The 15367-nt window shown below is 46.3% G+C and overlaps 1 protein-coding gene across 7 annotated transcripts in view; it reads right to left on the bottom strand.

The window, feature by feature from the left end:
• Positions 1 to 15367, bottom strand: part of INPP4A (inositol polyphosphate-4-phosphatase type I A) — a 147843-nt gene that overhangs the window by 36910 nt on the left and 95566 nt on the right. For all 7 annotated transcript variants that reach the window (XM_040993762.1, XM_040993765.1, XM_040993763.1 and 4 more), the window contains exons 6-14: positions 14125 to 14243; positions 11935 to 12051; positions 11576 to 11655; positions 10084 to 10195; positions 9091 to 9181; positions 8480 to 8627; positions 3561 to 3691; positions 812 to 916; positions 213 to 321 (exon numbers count right to left, since the gene is read on the bottom strand). In XM_040993762.1, the coding sequence (XP_040849696.1) occupies positions 213 to 321; positions 812 to 916; positions 3561 to 3691; positions 8480 to 8627; positions 9091 to 9181; positions 10084 to 10195; positions 11576 to 11655; positions 11935 to 12051; positions 14125 to 14243 (1012 nt within the window). The remainder of the gene's footprint in view (positions 1 to 212; positions 322 to 811; positions 917 to 3560; positions 3692 to 8479; positions 8628 to 9090; positions 9182 to 10083; positions 10196 to 11575; positions 11656 to 11934; positions 12052 to 14124; positions 14244 to 15367) is intronic.

Raw genomic sequence — 15367 nt, 5'->3', positions numbered from 1 at the left:
TCCTCACCCACCCAGCTCAGTCATACACACACACACACACACACACACACACACACACACACAGCAACACCGGGTCCATACAGCAGCTCCTCCTGCCACGCAAAAGCGCATTGGACAGCCGGATGCTTTTGCAGTTGTACTTTGATTTCTTTTTGGACTGAGAGGCATCACACAGCCACATAAGGCCCAGAGACCCCCTGTGGTTAACTTACTGTTTCTTTGTCTCTTCAAATTTGTGCAGCTTTTTGCGGAGACCTCCTGACTTAAAACCTTGGCAGTGTGCTGCTGGTGCTCCAATGGTGACGATGTCGTAGTTCTGATCTGAATGACAGAAAGCTCTCCTCTGTTACCCTGGGCTCAGGCCTACAAACAAGCCAGCTACAGGGATATGCATATCCGATTGAGATCCTGTCCCTCTGGTCTGTTTCCAAGCAGCCTTGCCTCACTTGCCCCATAGCCCAGGCTCTCTGAAGGCAGGCTGGAGTCCAGCACAACCACCTCAGCAAAGCGCAGTTCTATCTGATGAGGGTGGGACCACATGAGGCTGCAGGAGGCCACTCAGAAACACCTGCTTGCACCCCTCCCTGCCATGGAGACCCACTGGGAAACCTAAAGCAAAGGTCAAGAGGCAGGGGTCTGGGATGCTTAACTGAGACCTATCAGAGTTCCTTCAGATGTGTTTCTTCCCCAAAAGTGCCCATCAGGCTGAGTCTATAGGGAAACTAGGAAGATGAAGATCAATTTGTGACCAAGCACCCAGGGGAAGAAGAAATGGAACGTGATTTAACAAGAAAATCAGAGAAACAGATACCTGATCCTCCATCATCTTGAACTCTCATCCTTTGTATGTGTAAGTTTGTGGGAACAAATTCCAACTTTTTATCAGCTTTCAAACTGCTTGCTTTAAAGGAAGGACCTAAGAAACGGAATAAGAGAAAACAAGGATCATCAACTCACATCATGCATCCATAAGCTGCCAAGCAGAAAAACGAGATTCGGAGGATGTTATTGCATGTAAGTGGGCGCATGCCAGCAATGGCCTGAAAAATTCCGAGTTGTCCCTAGCACATTTCATTTCTAAATGGTGAGTGACAAAACACTGAAGAGAGGGCATCTTGCTGGTCAGAAGATGGGTTCTGGATCTTGGAGTGGTAAATGGAGCTTCTGAAGCTATTGTACTGATGCTAGCCCTTCCAGAACTCAGCTCAAATGTGTAGTTTGGTGCAGCACAATGTTAGTATCACAGCAGAAGGTAAATAGAACCAGGCCAGATAGTGTCTGTCCTGACTATACAAATCGCTACTATCCACGATGTAAGAAACCAGCTCCCTAGGTGATGGGAAACAAATGGAAAGGCTGCTCAGTGCCCTGCATGTATCAAGATGAACATAACAAAGACCCCAGCCCACAGGAACACAAACTTCAACAAGCTCCCCGACTTATGCTGCTTAAAGAGACTGGACAATGTTTACTTACAAAGATCTTGTTTCTATAACCCAAATCTATAACCATGTACCTATGAGGAGCTACACAATAAACTGACAATCAGAAGCACAGAAGAAATAAACAACTTATCTAGAGAATCAAAATCAACTTACATTGCCAGCACACAACTGGCAGGCCCCAAGCTGTATGTGGTTGCATCTTCACACAGATTGTTCTCTGAGCCTGAGACAGCAGGAGCCACAGGGCAGCAGCCCGGGTACCCCCTGAGCCTGTGAGAATGTCGAGTTCTACACCTGCATTCCACCAAGACTCTCAAAGCATCCAGCGGTACACTGGCATTTGGAAGCTCTGTTCTTTAAAACTCCAGGGTGTATGGGTTTCATACTCCCACTGGAAGCACTCTACCAACCTGAGAAAAACCCCTTGTTTTCTGGAGGGAGTGCTGCCATTTCACTGAGAAACACACTGAACCCTCCCTGCTCCTTAGGCTTGCAGAAACCCAAGCACCACCATCTTGTCAGTTCTATATTTGGCTTCTACACACCCAGGTTCACAATCAGGTTCACACGTTCTATGTCAAAGTCACATTAAAAGCTAGCCATTTTCCTTAAACCCCCCAAATTTTTACCGCATGTGAAGGGAAAAGAAGGGAAGAACATGAAGATACAGAAGGATTCAAATTGCTAAAGTGATGATAACACACACACACACCTATTCCCTTTGGAATAAATGAAGAACAAGTCGGGAACTGTTTTTCTAAATCAGTCCTAAGAACTTTCTGAGAATCAAATGGCATTTCAGGAGGAAAAGCGAGGTGTTGACACTCCACTTTCTCTTCTGAGCCTTAAATGGAGAATTCCTCTCTGACAACTTACTTGTTCAATAAAAATGCTCCTATTTAAACCAAGACTTCTAGAAAACCACTTCAAGGCATTTACTGATATCAGACCTAAGTAAACAAACAGCACACACCACCAACAGCCTGGGATTGTATCCCCACTAAATCTCACTCTGTAGCAGTAGTCTTGGCAGGTAACTCCAGAAAAGGACTTTTCAAGGCAATCCACAGATTCTTCTTTTCAATTAAGATCGGAAAAATCCATATTTGAAACCATATCTATATAGGAATCTACTTTTAAAAACCCATTTGATGAATTCTGCACGAAAGGAAAATTGTGGTCAGTTAAATCTACCAAGAGAAACAAGTGAGAAGTGGAAGCCGTGAATCTGATTTTAAAACTGGCCAAGCATCGCTTTGCGGCCTTTGGCTAAGATCAAGTGTAAAACTGGCCTAACGGGGCCCGGCGGCGTGGCCTAGCGGCTAAAGTCCTCGCCTTGAGCATGCTGGGATCCCATATGGGCGCTGGTTCTAATCCTGGTAGCTCCACTTCCCATCCAGCTCCCTGCTTGTGGCCTGGGAAAGCAGTCGAGGACGGCCCAAAGCCTTGGGACCCTGCACCCACGTGGGATGCCCAGAAGAAGTTCCTGGATCCTGGCTTCAGATTGGCACAGCACCAGCTGTTGCGGCCGCTTGGGGAGTGAATCATCGGATGGAAGATCTTCCTCTCTGTCTCTCTTCCTCTCTGTATATCTGACTTTCCAATAAATAAATAAATAAATCTTAAAAAAAACTGGCCTAATGGTCAAGCTGTGCTTATACACTTTATTTATCTACAATATACAAACAGATTCATTCAAAGTGGTTTTTAGGGATGGATGTCTGGCACAGTAATCAAGAGGCTGCTTGGGATGCCTTTATCCTATATCAAAGTGTATGAGTTAAAGTTCAGGCCCTGTTCCCAACTGACACTAACTTCTTTGTAATGTGTTCCCTACAATGCAGCAGATGAGGACTCAAGTATCTGTGGAGGATCCACATGGAGCTCCTGGCTTCTAGCTTCAGCCTGTTCTAGGTGTTACAGACATTTGGGCAGTGGACGAGTGGATAAGGAGATTTCAATCTGCCTGCTTCTTTGTCTCTATTTTTCTCTCTCCCTCTTCAAATGAATAATAAAATCTAAAAAGACAAAAAAAGAAATCTATTTGAGTGTCTATCAGAGACAGCGTGTAACCCTGGCTCCCCGATCTTCCACCAGCTGGCGGAGAATACCGACCTTTGTACTGATGGAGGTCGGTCAGGTTCTCCTGGTATGTGAGGATGATGGTCTGGTACTGGGTGACAATCTGGCGCCGCAGGCTCTCCCAGCAAGGGGACAGCTCCCCTAGTTCCTCCAGCTCACACACTCTGCAACAAGACACACGTATCAGGTCATGGTGGGGAGGGCTAGGAGTCCTAAGCAGAACAACATGTTCATGACAGGAGCGCTGATGCCTAAGGGAGCCAGGACAGTGGTCACACTGCCAGGTTACAGGGCAGAGAGTGCTGGAGGACAGACCACTGAACACGTGGAATAGCATATGGAAAGGTGTCCTATGGGAATTCAGCCAAACGTGCAAGGAGAGAGGCTGTGAGGAACTGGCTCCACACTGGCCACCCCGGCAGGCACAGGCTTAACCACAGCCTGCCTGAGCTGGGGCAGAAGAACGTGTGATTCCTCCAGATCATAGAGAGCTGAAGGCTCCCTGCCCTCCCACAAGAACAGAACTGCAGAGTGCAACTGCTTGGCTGCAGCCTCAGCAGTGGGTGGAGGGTGGGGGATCCCAAAACTCACTCTGCGGCTACTTCCCCTTTCCATCTCAGTGTCACCGTTTCGGGGTCTGTGACAAGGACCCAGGGAGTTGAACCTTTGGCTAGTCATCATTTCACTGTCTACTTCTACGTAAGGAATGAACTGTCCCAAGATGCTGACTTAAGGACCAGTGTCCGGTCCTTTTGAGTGTAAATCTGAGTTGAGAGTAACATAAGGAGTCAAGAGACAGGCAGAAGATCCAGAGAAAGATAAGGACACTCTATGCACCATCCAAATGAGAACCAAAAGACATCATAAAGATGTTTAGCAATGAAATCCAAGCAGGGAAAATACATAAAGCTAGTTTACTGAAAATTTAGTGTAATTTTTGCTTTCTATGTGAAATAAGTCCTGTAAGTAACATTATCTATCTGTTTGATAAAGGTTAGAATTTCCCAGCTCAATGGTCTTCAAAAGGTCATGAAGGGCATTGCTGAGTGATAAACATTTAAAAATTGCAGGGAGGGAAGCAGGTTCGGGGCCATGGTATGGCATTTGTTTTTATAAAATAAAGCCCTGGATTTCCTCATTTCTAAAAAGAAAAAAAAAAAAAAAGGAATGAACTGTCCAGAACTTGAGTGGACTGTTAAGTCATATGGGCCTGATCTTGGCTTTTAGTCTTGCATGTGTGTGGGTCTGACAGAGGGGCGGGGCAGAAAATGGAGAGGAAGAGGAGAAACAAGAAAAAAAAGAAAGAAAAAGAAGAAGTGTTATCTCCAGAAAAATAAAGGTTGCATAAGAACTTAAATATAAACTCAGAAGCAAGTATTCACTATGTAATCATAATAACAAAAACACGAGATGGATTCTTGTTAAAGCAAAAATAACCATATTAGGAAAACTGGGACTGGAAGACTAAATTTCTCATCATAGGACATCAACCAATTCCTGCGGCTGATTAACAGAGACAGGACCCTCTAAATATATTGAGAGATGTAGCGACAAAAACTAAAACCATTAGAAAAATTGTTCCTAGGAAGATTAGAAAGCAGAGAGCTCTGAAAGCTACACTTTCAGTCAAAATTTTTTACAAACCTTTCAGGGATGGGCATTCGGCCATCAGTGTTTAAGATGCTGCTGGGGGCGGGGGGAGGGGCGCTTACATTCCAAACTGGAGTGCTGGGTTTGAGCCTGGCTTAGCTTTCTAAGCTGGCTGCTCTCACAAACACCCTAGGAGGCAGCAAGTGATGACCTAACTTCCCGGGTCCCTCATGTGAGAGACCCGGATTGAACTCCTGGTTTAGGCTGGCCAAGACCCCAGTTGTTTCAGGTTTTTGAGGAGCAAGCAAGATAGAACATCTCCAGCTTTCTATATCCTTGTCTGCCTTTTAAAGTAAAGTAAAAAATAAAATAAGTGAAACTATTAAAAACTTCCAGTACTGACTTTTTATAGTATAGGCATGTACTTTCATTTAAGAAAAAAAATGCTAATTCCATAAATATTAATAAGAAGCTGCTAAGTTGTCTGAAGTTAGAAAAATAAAAAGAGCCTGGGGACAGGCACCTGGCCTAGTGCTGGAGACACTGGTTAAGACCATGGCAGCCCACATGCGACTGCCCGGGTTCATCCCTAACTCCAACTCCCGACTTCAGCTCCCCGTCAAGGCAGACCACAGGAAGTAGCAACAATGCCTCAACTAGTCAGATTTCTGTCACCCATGTGGGAGATCTGGATTGAATTCCTGGCTCCTCGAGGCTCAGTGGCTATGAGCCTTTGAGGAGAGCAAATCAAATGATGAGTGAATCAGAAGATGGGCACTAGCTATCTCTCCACTTCACAAAATCTTCAAGACAGAAAAGTTGGGCCTGGCGCAATAGCATGGCAGTTAAGCACATTCGCCTTAAACACACCAGGATCCCATACGGGTGCTGGTTCTAATCCTGGCAGCTCCACTTCCCATCCAGCTCCCTGCTTGTGGCCTAGGAAAGCAGTCAAGAACAGCCCAAAACCTTGGGACCCTGCACCTGTGTGGAGACCCGGAAGGAAGTTCCTGGCTCCTGGCTTCGGATCGGCACAGCACCGGCCATTGCAGTCACCTGGGGAGTGAATCATCAGACAGGAAGATCTCTCTCTCTCTGTCTCTCCTCCTCTTTGCATATCTGCCTTTCCAATAAAAATAAATAAATCTTTAAAAAAAAAGTCATGTCATCTTATTATTAAAATGTCAATATTAATGTACAAAACATCCAGAGCAAGCAGAACTGCAGAGAAATCAATGTGCTTATCCCCTGCCAGTGGCAAATCCCCAGGCCCAGGCCTCTCCCAAGCACAGGACCTGCAGGTCTTGGCAGGGCAGGTCCCTCTCTCTAGAATGACTCTACGTGAAGCTTATGTGACTGCTTTCCAAGTCTGGGGTGTCAGCTAAAGGCCAACATCTCTGAGAAGCTTGCCCTGACCACCTTCTCTCTACTGCGGCTCTTTCGAGCTCAAGCATATGCCAATACGTCTGGAGCTCTCGGGTGAGACACCCCTTGCTTCTGTCTCTCCATCACCAAGAAGCCTTCATACTTCCAGACTAGGTGTTGCTGACTACAGCAAAAACCAAAACCCTAAAGCACCTGTTAAAAAGATGGACTCTGGGCCTGGTACAAAGGTCCAGTGGCTAAAATCCTTACCTTGTACACATCAGGATCCCGTATGGGTACCGGTTCATGTCCCGGCTGCTCTACCTCCCATTCAGCTGCCCTGCCTGCCTGTGACCTGGGAAAGCAGTCAAGGATGGCCCAAAGCCTTGGGACCCTGCATCCACATGGGAGACCCAGAGGAAGCTCCTAGCTTTGGATAGGCTCAGCTCTGGCCACTCCAGCCATTTGAAGAATGGACAAAAAGATCTTTTTCTCTGTATCTCCCTCTTTCTGCCAAATCTGCCTTTTCAATAAAAATACACCTTTTTAAAAATGCATGGATTTGGGCCCGGCGCTGTGGCGCAGTGGTTAAGGTCCTCGCCTTGCACGCCCGGGATCCCATATGGGCACCAGTTCTAATCCCGGCGGCCCCGCTTCCCATCCAGCTCCCTGCTTGTGGCCTGGGAAAGCAGTCAAGGACAGCCCAAAGCTTTGGGAACCTGCACCCACGCGGAAGACCCGGAAGAGGCTCCTGGCTTCGGATCGGCATAGCATCGGCCGTTGTGCTCACTTGGGGAGTGAATCATCAGACGGAAGATCTTCCTCTCTGTCTCTCCTCTCTGTATATCCGTCTTTCCAATAAAAATAAAATAAATCTTAAAAAAAATGCATGGATTCTGTAAAATTACAGACATTTCTTTTTTAAAAAATATATATTTTTATTTTGAATTTTGAATTGTGTGGTACAATTTTGTATAGGCTGGGATCCCACCCCCTCGTCAGATTTTTCCCATTTTGTTACAATAGTGTAGTCCTTCATAAGGAATCATAATTCTATCAGTCTCTTATTTAAGTGTACCCCAACATTGTTGGTACAATGTCAGATGGTCCAGCATCCCATTGTTACAAAGACATTTCATTATAGAAAATTATGCTTTAATTAAAAACTAAAATGTAAAAATTGAAGATTCATGGAAAAGTAGATTACAACCATGCAAACATATACGAATATGAACAGAGCCAAAATAAATATTTTTAAAATTAAAATAACTGTTAACAATATATTTAGGTGAAAGGTGTTCACTGCACTAATGTTGACATCTTTTGCTAAGCTTGAAATCTTTTCAAACTTAAAAACTAAAACAAAATAGCTATATCAAAGTAGGAGGATTTGGATTCATTTGTTTTCTTCTATTACACTGCTTATACTTAATTTTGCTGTAGGACAAGGAACAGTGAAAATAATCTAGACAGGTCAGAGACAGAACCTGCAGGAACTAAAGTCCCTCTCCAATTCTCCATGTCTCAAGACAGATGACAACGTGATGACACGTCACGGTCTAGAGATGTCAAGGAGTGGAGACCCTGCTCTGCAGGTCCACAGGAACCTGAGTGCCCTGATGTGTCAAAATGAGTCTTCTGCAGTCCTCTTCTCTGACCCAGGCAGCTATAACTAAACAATGAGCAGCGATTCCCAACTTACTGCAGGGCCAATGAGAGAGGGGAGGAGAAGGAAAGAAAAGAGGTGTTGTGAGCTGAACACGTCTGGGCTTCAAACACACCATCCTATGAAATCCCTGCATGTGAATCCCTGACACAATGAGCAAACTCAGGCTGTGGCAAGCCCGGGTCATGGAGTGGAAAGCAGCCAAAGCTGGTCTGTGGTCCAGCCTGTCAGCTGTCAGTTCTCTGCCCACCACACTTCAGAAATGAACAAACAGCGCGGGTGTGGTAAGTGACCACTGAGCCCTCCCTTCCCTGCCCCATAATAGCCTCACCGTGCCGCATCTTCTTCTAGCAGGAGCTTCACAAACTGCCGGGGTATATGCAAGGAAAGCACGCTCTCTGCCATCTGCTCCAGGATCCGCAGGTGGTTGCCATCGGTGGTTGGGAAGCGGTACATGCGGCAGATGGCACCTCCAAACACTAGGATGGGACAGCAGGGGAGACAAAGGCTAGGGGGTGAGCTGGTCACAGACCTGCCTTAGGGTCCTCATCTCTATGCCTTTAAGTCCTTTTCAAGTCCTGCTGATTTCAAGACAATTAAAACATTTAAACCAAAACCCACCAAGGGACAGAGGCTGAACGTTCCTCCCCCAGACAAGAAAATCTTTCTGTCCTGGAACTCTGAAGTGCAAGGTGCTAGGCACAAGGAGGCTAAACTCAACGCCAAACAAGAAAGAATGCAATGAAAAAAGAGCTGCCACTTTATGGGATGTTACTAACCCTCCATAAGCTACAAAAAGAACAGCACACGGATGAGCAGCAGAGACAGAACAACTGGGGTGCAGGGCTCTGACGACTGCACCAGCTAGGGAACAGAGGTGGCCACTGGCCTGAGACATCCCTGACAAGAGCAGCAGGAGTATCCAAGGGGGAATCTATTTACCTGACTTCAGTAAAGTGTCTTTTCGCAACGAAGCATATTTGGATCGAATTCCCAATGCCTCGGTCAGGCTCTCATCAACAGGCAGGACCATCTGCAACAGGTACAGGAAAGCACAAGGAAGCCCTAAGGCTCAGACAACACTAGAGCAGCTGTCTACTGCAAAAATGAGACCTGCATGCATCATAGAAGAACCCGGGAACTCAAGATCCACTGTTAACCCTACGGTAAAGATGCCACCCGAGCCACAGCCACGGCCATGACCACAGCCACAGCCACAGCCCGGGCCACAGCCACAGCCACAGCCACAGCCACGGGAGTTCCCCTCCCAGAGCTCTGGACGTGCTGTGGACACACGGTTCCTTGACTGGCACATCTTCTAAGTCACTTCCCCCCTGCGTGGTGCTCCATGTGTCAAATGAGAGGGAGGGACGGATGATGCAAAAGAGTACTTCTCAAGCTAACATTCTGGGCTTAATTTGGATAAAGATAGAAACCTTTGTAATTTTACAACAAAGACTACTTAGCAGTATCAGGACTCTTAAATTAGAATTCGTGTTGGAGAGTGTGTGAGAGTACCTGCGTGAGAGACTGGGAGGCAGGATGTATACTGGAGAGGGAAGAAGGAGGAGGAGAAGAAGGAAGTGCTGAGAAGTGGGTGTGCACAAGGCTAGTGCAAGGGGTGTGTGTGTGTAAGAGGAAAATAGTAACAAAACACTGTAACAGGTAAACTTGGTTCTCAGATGCCTTTTCACTCAGGCTCAGCACCCTCACAGCAGCCCCCTCCCTTCCTGACTGCAGTTCCCTGACTCAGACTGCATCCTGTCCTCTAGAGCAAGCTAGCCAGTGTGGTACCAGGCAGCAGAGAGAGGCAGGCTCCAGGGCAGCAGGTACCAGGCAATCTTCCTGAAGGGGGCAGCAGCGAGCAGCAGACGCTGTCCTTTGCACAATAGGTTATACACAAATGGGAAGGGAGAATGACAGTGGTAGACTCACCTTCCCATTGACAGTGTCCAGAGACCGGGTCACCGGGGGCCGCTGGTCTGACTTCTCCTCCATCTGCCAGCCGATCACAGTGATGTTACCCACGCGGTCACTCTCTGCAGACCTGCAGTGGCAAAGTGCTTTAATGAGAAGGTTTACGTGTGTGTGTGTGTGTGTGTGTGTGTGTGTGTGGTAACTGCAAAGCTAGCCAGCTTAGATCATCAGGGATCCCGGAAGCAGCAAAAGCCAGCTTGTCAATCTGTCAGAAACCACAGCACTGGCGGGCTTCTTCAGAGGGAGGCAGACAAGGAAACCCGTCAGGGTAGGGGAGGGCTGGGTCTGAGACAGAGTAGTGTGGACGGGGCTTCCAGAGAAGATACCAGAAGGGATTCATCTCAGTGTCAGCACTGGAGTGCACCTTTCCTTTAAAAAAAGACCCACAATCCTGATATGATATAAGGTGATGACTCTCCCACTACACTCTGTTAAACCCCCTAAGATCCCCTGGAGATGGCTGTTGGCTGCCTAGGCCCATCTGATTCATCTAGGGGAGCCCTAGAGACGTCCTGTAGCCCCAGGCACCTCAATTATGATGTCTGACTTAGCCAGGTTCTACACCTTCATATGGTCACATCCCAAGGCCACGTGTCTTCTGTGATCTCACATTGCCCTCCTGCCTGGAAGTGTCCTTCCCCTGCTCTCTGTTCAATAGGCATCTCTGGCTCCTTTTATAAAGATGAAGTCGCATTTCTTACAGTGGACACTAAGCCAGCTGGATTCTGGCATATGATGTACCTAAGTACCATTCTCAAGCAGACTTTTCCCTCATACGATCTTCACCTCCCATTTTGCATGATTCATTCCTTTCCTGCCTCTAGATCTCTTCACGCAGAGGACTGCTGCAGGGTGCTGGCCCTGCCTGTTAACTGGACAGCCAATGCCTGCCACACTGTCATACCAACGGAAGCTCCCGACTGTCTCAGCATGGCAGGACAGGTCATCATTAACCTTTCGTTCTGCTTCAGACTGTTTTCCCAAACAGCATTTTTCCAATGTTTATATTAAAAAAAATGCTTTATTAGAGGTTTGGTTTAAGAAGGGTTGACATCTTGATCTCATTCATGTTCCCCTCTAAGTATACAACAGGTGTTTTCATTCATTCATTCATTCATTCATTCATTCAACAAATATATACTGAAAATCAGGCACTTGGTACTACAGAAACAGCAAAATGAAATAAAGCAAATGACAATCTCTGCTGTCTTGGAGATTATATTATCCCAGGAAAGGGACAGATGAGAGGCAAAGACATTCATTATTAGATATTATCTAATAATGCCACAAATTGCTACCCCATGATTGGCCCTCTGATTAGATCAACAGCCTGCCCCTCCTGGAACAGGGAAGGGAGACGGTACTCTAAGAATAGAAAACAGCGTCTTTCCCCAGCTGTCCCTGGAACTCACGAATCATTATTTTCAAAGCAATGAATTTACATACCAACCTTAGTGTTAAATGCAACCTATGATGCCTGTCTTGTAGCAGGTCTTTGACAACGAATGTTCCAGAGCCCAGTAGGTACATCTGAGGAAGAAATGGGAAGAGACAACATCAGAGTGCTGGTTTGTTTCTGTTCCCCAACCCAGGGAAGTCTGGCCAGCTCCGTGACTCATCTCGTCATCATCATCTCAGGAGCCTGACGGGACTGTTCACAAAGATACTCCTCAAGACAAACATGCTTAGACAGGAGCTAATTTATAAGCCAGTAGTGAAACCAATCTCGTGTTGAACTCTCCCTCAGATGATTGCATAATTTTAAAAGGAGGAGAAGAAAAGTCCACGAGCTGCAGCCTGTTACTTAACTGTTCCCTGAGATCTATCTTTGACATCGTACACGGATAGCTTGATTTGTGTCATCTGATTGATAAGAGAGTCTTGAAAGAAGGCAATGCTGCTCAGAAATATAGGATTGTTGGTTCCCTGGAACAGAAAAGAAAACAAGTCAGAATGCAGAATTGAATTTGTTTTTTTTAGTAACTGCCTTTGAAATAGATCAACATTTTCAGAATAAGAAACTAACATTTTTACTGACTTGCGTCAACACAAAATGTTAACATTGGCTTAAGTGTGTGCTTTGTGGAAGAGGAGAATGCAATCTGACGGAGACTGCTGCAGATGCAGGCCCGCAGCCCAAGCTGTGCCTGCGGGCTCATTCTAAGGGTTTACACGCATTCTTAGCATTAAAACTTGAGGTGTACTGTGTACTTAGATCCACTACTGTGTTCTGACCCTTTAAGATGTGCAATCAGGGAGAAGAAAGAGGCAATGAATGGTTTAAGCCACTTGTTATTTCTACTTATACTATGTTTGGACAATTAAAGCCTGATTTTAAAAGCAATCTTTTTTTTTTTTTTTTAGAACGAGTAGCTAGATTCTAGATCACAGATGGTTAATTCCTAGAAATTTAGTTCTTCCACAAAGCTTCCTCACATCACATTCTCCTTCTCAAGCAATGATCGATGACTTCTGAGCCAAAGCATTACTTCAAAGGCCACCTCTGTCCATACAGCCCCAGATCTGCTCTATTAAGGTCTGCTAGTCAGTCCTCTGGGAGGCTTCCTGGAGCCTCAACCCAACTCAACTTCTCCCACCCACCCTTCTGCTCACATGTATCTCTGATCTCCTTCCAACCTGGCTTCGGTGTCCCCTTCCTTATCTCGTGACTGAACTCCTACTGCAAGTCCCATCTGCAGAGCCTTTCCTACATGCATCCTGCTGCCAAGCCAGGTACTACAGCACCCTTCGCCCGCCCCAAGGGTCTGTAGGAGTGAAAACATCTGGTCAGGAGACTCCCCCTACAGAGACCTGCACTGGCTGGCTACAGTATGCTATGTCACAAGCCCCTGGCCTGGGTTCCATGGCTTCCTTTCATGCCTTTCTTGTTTATGTCTTTTGAATACACCAAACAAGTTGTTCCCCAAACCTACATGAAACTTTTCTATTTCCATGCTTTTGCATAACTACCATGAAGTTCTGAACGCCCTTCCATGTAAAGTCTGCATATTGGCAGCAAGGGAATCACCTTAAAGCTTGGGGGAGATGCAGAATAACAGGTCTTGCCCCAAACCTACTGAGGCAGACTTTCATCTAGTGTCACCTAGGAAAACTGGCTCCAACCCTCAGGGCTGGATGGGACCCTGGTGGCCTTTCAGTGCTGCCACTTTCTACTAACACATCCTACATCCTGCAGTGAGGGGAGGTAGACAAATTCAGGACAGGCTGGGAATTCCTGAGGGCAGGGGCTGTGTCCTTAGATCTATGTATCATCTACAGTGCCCTACTCTGTGTCTGATGTATAGACAGAGCTCAAGAAATGCTTAGAAAACGGAACTGTTGACATGAACCTCCAAACAAATTTCTAAGATACTAGGAGTGAGACTTTAGCTTCTAAAATTCAAAACTGGGAAAGAAAAGGCATAGCAGTATGTTTGGTAATTCTTCACTTTATAAATATAATTCTGTGGATTAGCTATAAGTAATTCCCCATATTAGGGGACTAGCTTGTGATGTGCTTGATTGTCCAAAAGGATTTTATTGGAAAACTCACTCAGTGGATGCATACCAACTAATCTAAAGTAAAGAGAAAAGAATGCAATCTGTAAACCAAAACAAAGAGAGATAGGTCCTGGCAACAGGGTGGATGGTAGCACTCCTCCAGGTTTTGATTGCTAACACAGTTCTCTAAATTCACCATCCAATTATAAGTGACAGGAAAGAATCAGGTTTCTTTCTAAAAAGCAATCTATCCTACAGGATCAACCTTAACCAGATAATAGTTCATCAACGGCTAATTGTGACACGCCCCCCCCCCCCAAAAAAGTAGCAACATACTGAAAATCTACAAAGAAAGACAATCCACATAGATCTGACTGCAGCTGTGAATGCTGGGGTGACTGAATCCCTCAGCCCGCATCCCGTCCTCCCCCATCAGAGCTGTAACACTGTGCGGGCAGGTCTAGGGCTCTCTAAGAGGACAGGGAGCTGTGCACTCACCTCAATGATCTCCGTCTGTGCATGCTTCGTCCAGAATGCCTGAGGAGGGGTGGTGACACTCACTGCTACAAAACTATTTGGTTTTCGATCTAGCGATGGAGTGTGCAGCTCACTACAAGCTATAAAAGTAAGATGGGAAAGAAATGAAATATCTTAAAAATCAGGCTCTGGTTAGCTGTCTGTTTGCACCCAAAGCACACAGAGTAAACAACACCCAAATGGAAGAGATCATCACGTTGTCAGCTGTCACAGGTAGGTGACTTTCACGATGAGACCAGGTATTAATACTCCTATAACACTCTCCTATCCTGGGGGAGGTGAGGCTGGTGCAATGGCTCATCCAACTAATCCTCCACCTCTTAACACCAGCATCCCATATAGGTGCCAGTTTGTGTCCCAGATGCTGCACTTCCCATCTAGCTCCCTGTTTGTGGCCTGGGAAAGCAGTGGAGGATGGCCTCAGGCTTTAAGGACCCTGAATCCATGTGGGAGACCCAGAAAAAGCTCCTGACTCCTGGCTTCAGATCAGCTCAGCTCCAGCTGTTGCAGCCATTTGTGTAGTGAATCAGCAGAGGGAAGATCTTTCTCTGTGTCTCTCCTTCTCTCTGTAAATATACCTTTCCAATGAAATAAATCTTTTTTTTAGGAGAATCAAGGTGGCAGAATAGGTAAGGACAAGTTTAAACAGACGGAAAAACATTTAATCAGGATGAAGCAGAGAGGACACATCCCAGGAAATAGGAGAGGACAGAACAATAGCAGAGGGGCACCTGGAGACTGACAAACACAGCAAAGCAGCAGACACAATAGTGTGGAGTTGCAGTGACTGATACTCCAGTGGCATTCAATGAACAGCAATCTGAACTCCACCAGCAGCCAGAACTCCACCAGCAACCAGGTGGGAAGGGACTTTCACTGGGAGCTTGGGAGGTGAACCCAGACAAAGAACTGTCCATCCTGCTGGTCTATTTGATTTGACCAGGTGCAGAGACAGAGCAGCAGATCCCAGATGGGCAGTGCGAGAACAGGGTGGATTTCACAGCCCAGTCAGCCCCCTAGAGCCGACTTGGGCGCCATTTTGTTTAAGGAGGCAAATGACAAAAGAAAGGGCTGCGCATGCACTGAGCTGGGAGTGAACTCATTTCTGGATCAGTGAACTGCATCAATGTGGCATTCTACAGGTTCCACCCAAGATAGGCCCAGGTAGCCCTCAGACCTGATGGCCAGCAGATCAAGAACTCTA

Source organism: Ochotona curzoniae, unplaced genomic scaffold, assembly GCF_017591425.1.
Source record: "Ochotona curzoniae isolate NIBS_2020 unplaced genomic scaffold, NIBS_Ocur_1.0 contig_883, whole genome shotgun sequence".
NCBI lineage: Eukaryota > Metazoa > Chordata > Mammalia > Lagomorpha > Ochotonidae > Ochotona > Ochotona curzoniae.
This window is presented reverse-complemented; position numbering and strand designations above follow the sequence as displayed.